General features: G+C 40.0%; 1 protein-coding gene across 1 annotated transcript; it reads left to right on the top strand.

Moving 5' to 3' along the window:
- Positions 1 to 266: 266 nt before the first annotated feature.
- Positions 267 to 1,195, top strand: LOC116994563 (gallinacin-2). Its single transcript, XM_033056371.1, has 3 exons — positions 267 to 326; positions 466 to 586; positions 1,108 to 1,195. The coding sequence occupies exons 1-3, from the start codon at positions 269 to 271 to the stop codon at positions 1,154 to 1,156; spliced, it is 228 nt and encodes a 75-aa protein (XP_032912262.1). The 5' UTR covers positions 267 to 268; the 3' UTR covers positions 1,157 to 1,195.
- The last annotated feature ends 209 nt before the right edge of the window (positions 1,196 to 1,404 follow it).

Here is a 1,404-nt window from a genome sequence, read left to right as displayed (position 1 = left end):
AAAAATGGAAAAGAAATCTGAGCAACCAAACTATTAAAGAAACTTAATGATCTCATGTTCTGAAATCATTTTGCCCTACACAATAGTCAGGATTTCCTATGGGTTTTACTGATTATTTTTGAAAGCTTGAAGATAAAATTAATACAAATGTAATTTTTATTACCCAGTGTTTGTGTGGTTCAGGAGACTACAGACCCCAGGGAATTTCTTGGTTTTTTTACATCTTTCTTGGTCCTTTTCCCAACAGTGCCACAGCAAATCCTCAGCCATGAAGATCCTTTACCTTCTCTTCTCTCTCCTCTTCTTGGCACTCCAGGCTTCTCCAGGTAAGATGGGAAAGAGGTGCTAGAATGGATTTTTGTGCACCTGGAGAAAAATCCCCAGCACATTTTAACCCTTTCTGTTTGAAATTCCTAGAAACCAGTAGGGAATTAATCAAGAGGGAACATTCTGCTCTTGTTGCAGGTTTGTCTTCGCCCCGGAGGGAAATGATTTTCTGTAGAGGAGGGAGCTGTCACTTCGGAGCGTGCCCCTTCCACCTGGTCAAAGTTGGAAGCTGCTTTGGGTTCCGCTCCTGCTGCAAACCGTGAGTTTGGCTCATCTGCAGGATGAGCAGAGAAATGATAAATATTTTGCCTGTCTCCTAAACCCTGGGGTATTTCTGAATATCTAAATTAGGTATAAGGGAAAAAAAAAAATTATACCATGAGGACAATCAAGTTTCTGTGTTGATTCAAGTGTTGCATGTTTCCAAGAGGTATTTGGACAATGCTCTCAGGCACAGGGTGAGGTTTTTGCTGTAAATTTTGTTGGAAAATTAAATTATCATGAAAAACAGCCTTCTATTTTCACTCAGTAACGAATGCACTCACCCCAGAATCTAGGGATACCAATTTAATTCCCTGCTTCTCCTGAAACAATATGGAATCAGTCTCCTACTCACAGGTATGATTGCACAGAGCTGTCCCAACATGACTACAAATGACAATAATTATTTTGGGAAGAATTTGTGTCCAGGAGGAAGAAAATCATGAGCTGAGAGTGAGTGGGAGGGAATATAAGCAGAAAGAAAATCTGATTTTTTTTTTTTTTTTGTCCTTTGTGCAGGCCATGGAACCTAAGAGATGTTGATGAGCCATTCATTGAAGAGCAATGAAAATTTCTTCTAAGCCTACAAATTTGCTTGGAATCTCCTTACTCCTAAACCCACTGGATCCTGCTGCAAAGCCTCACACTCCTTTCATTGCCAATGAAAAAAGCTTTATGATATAGAGTAAATCCAAATGCGTTCTGCATTACTTCCTCTCCTTCTAAATAAATTCTTGTTGCTTAGCATTGGTCTCTGAAACATGCTCTGAAACTTGGGTCATGATCCTGCCTGGGGTTTGACACACAAACTCCAGA

The sequence above is a fragment of the Catharus ustulatus genome, chromosome 3 (genome assembly GCF_009819885.2).
Source record: "Catharus ustulatus isolate bCatUst1 chromosome 3, bCatUst1.pri.v2, whole genome shotgun sequence".
Classification (NCBI taxonomy): Eukaryota; Metazoa; Chordata; class Aves; order Passeriformes; family Turdidae; genus Catharus; species Catharus ustulatus.
Note: the sequence above shows the minus strand (reverse complement) of the source record. Positions and strands in the feature narration are given on the sequence as shown.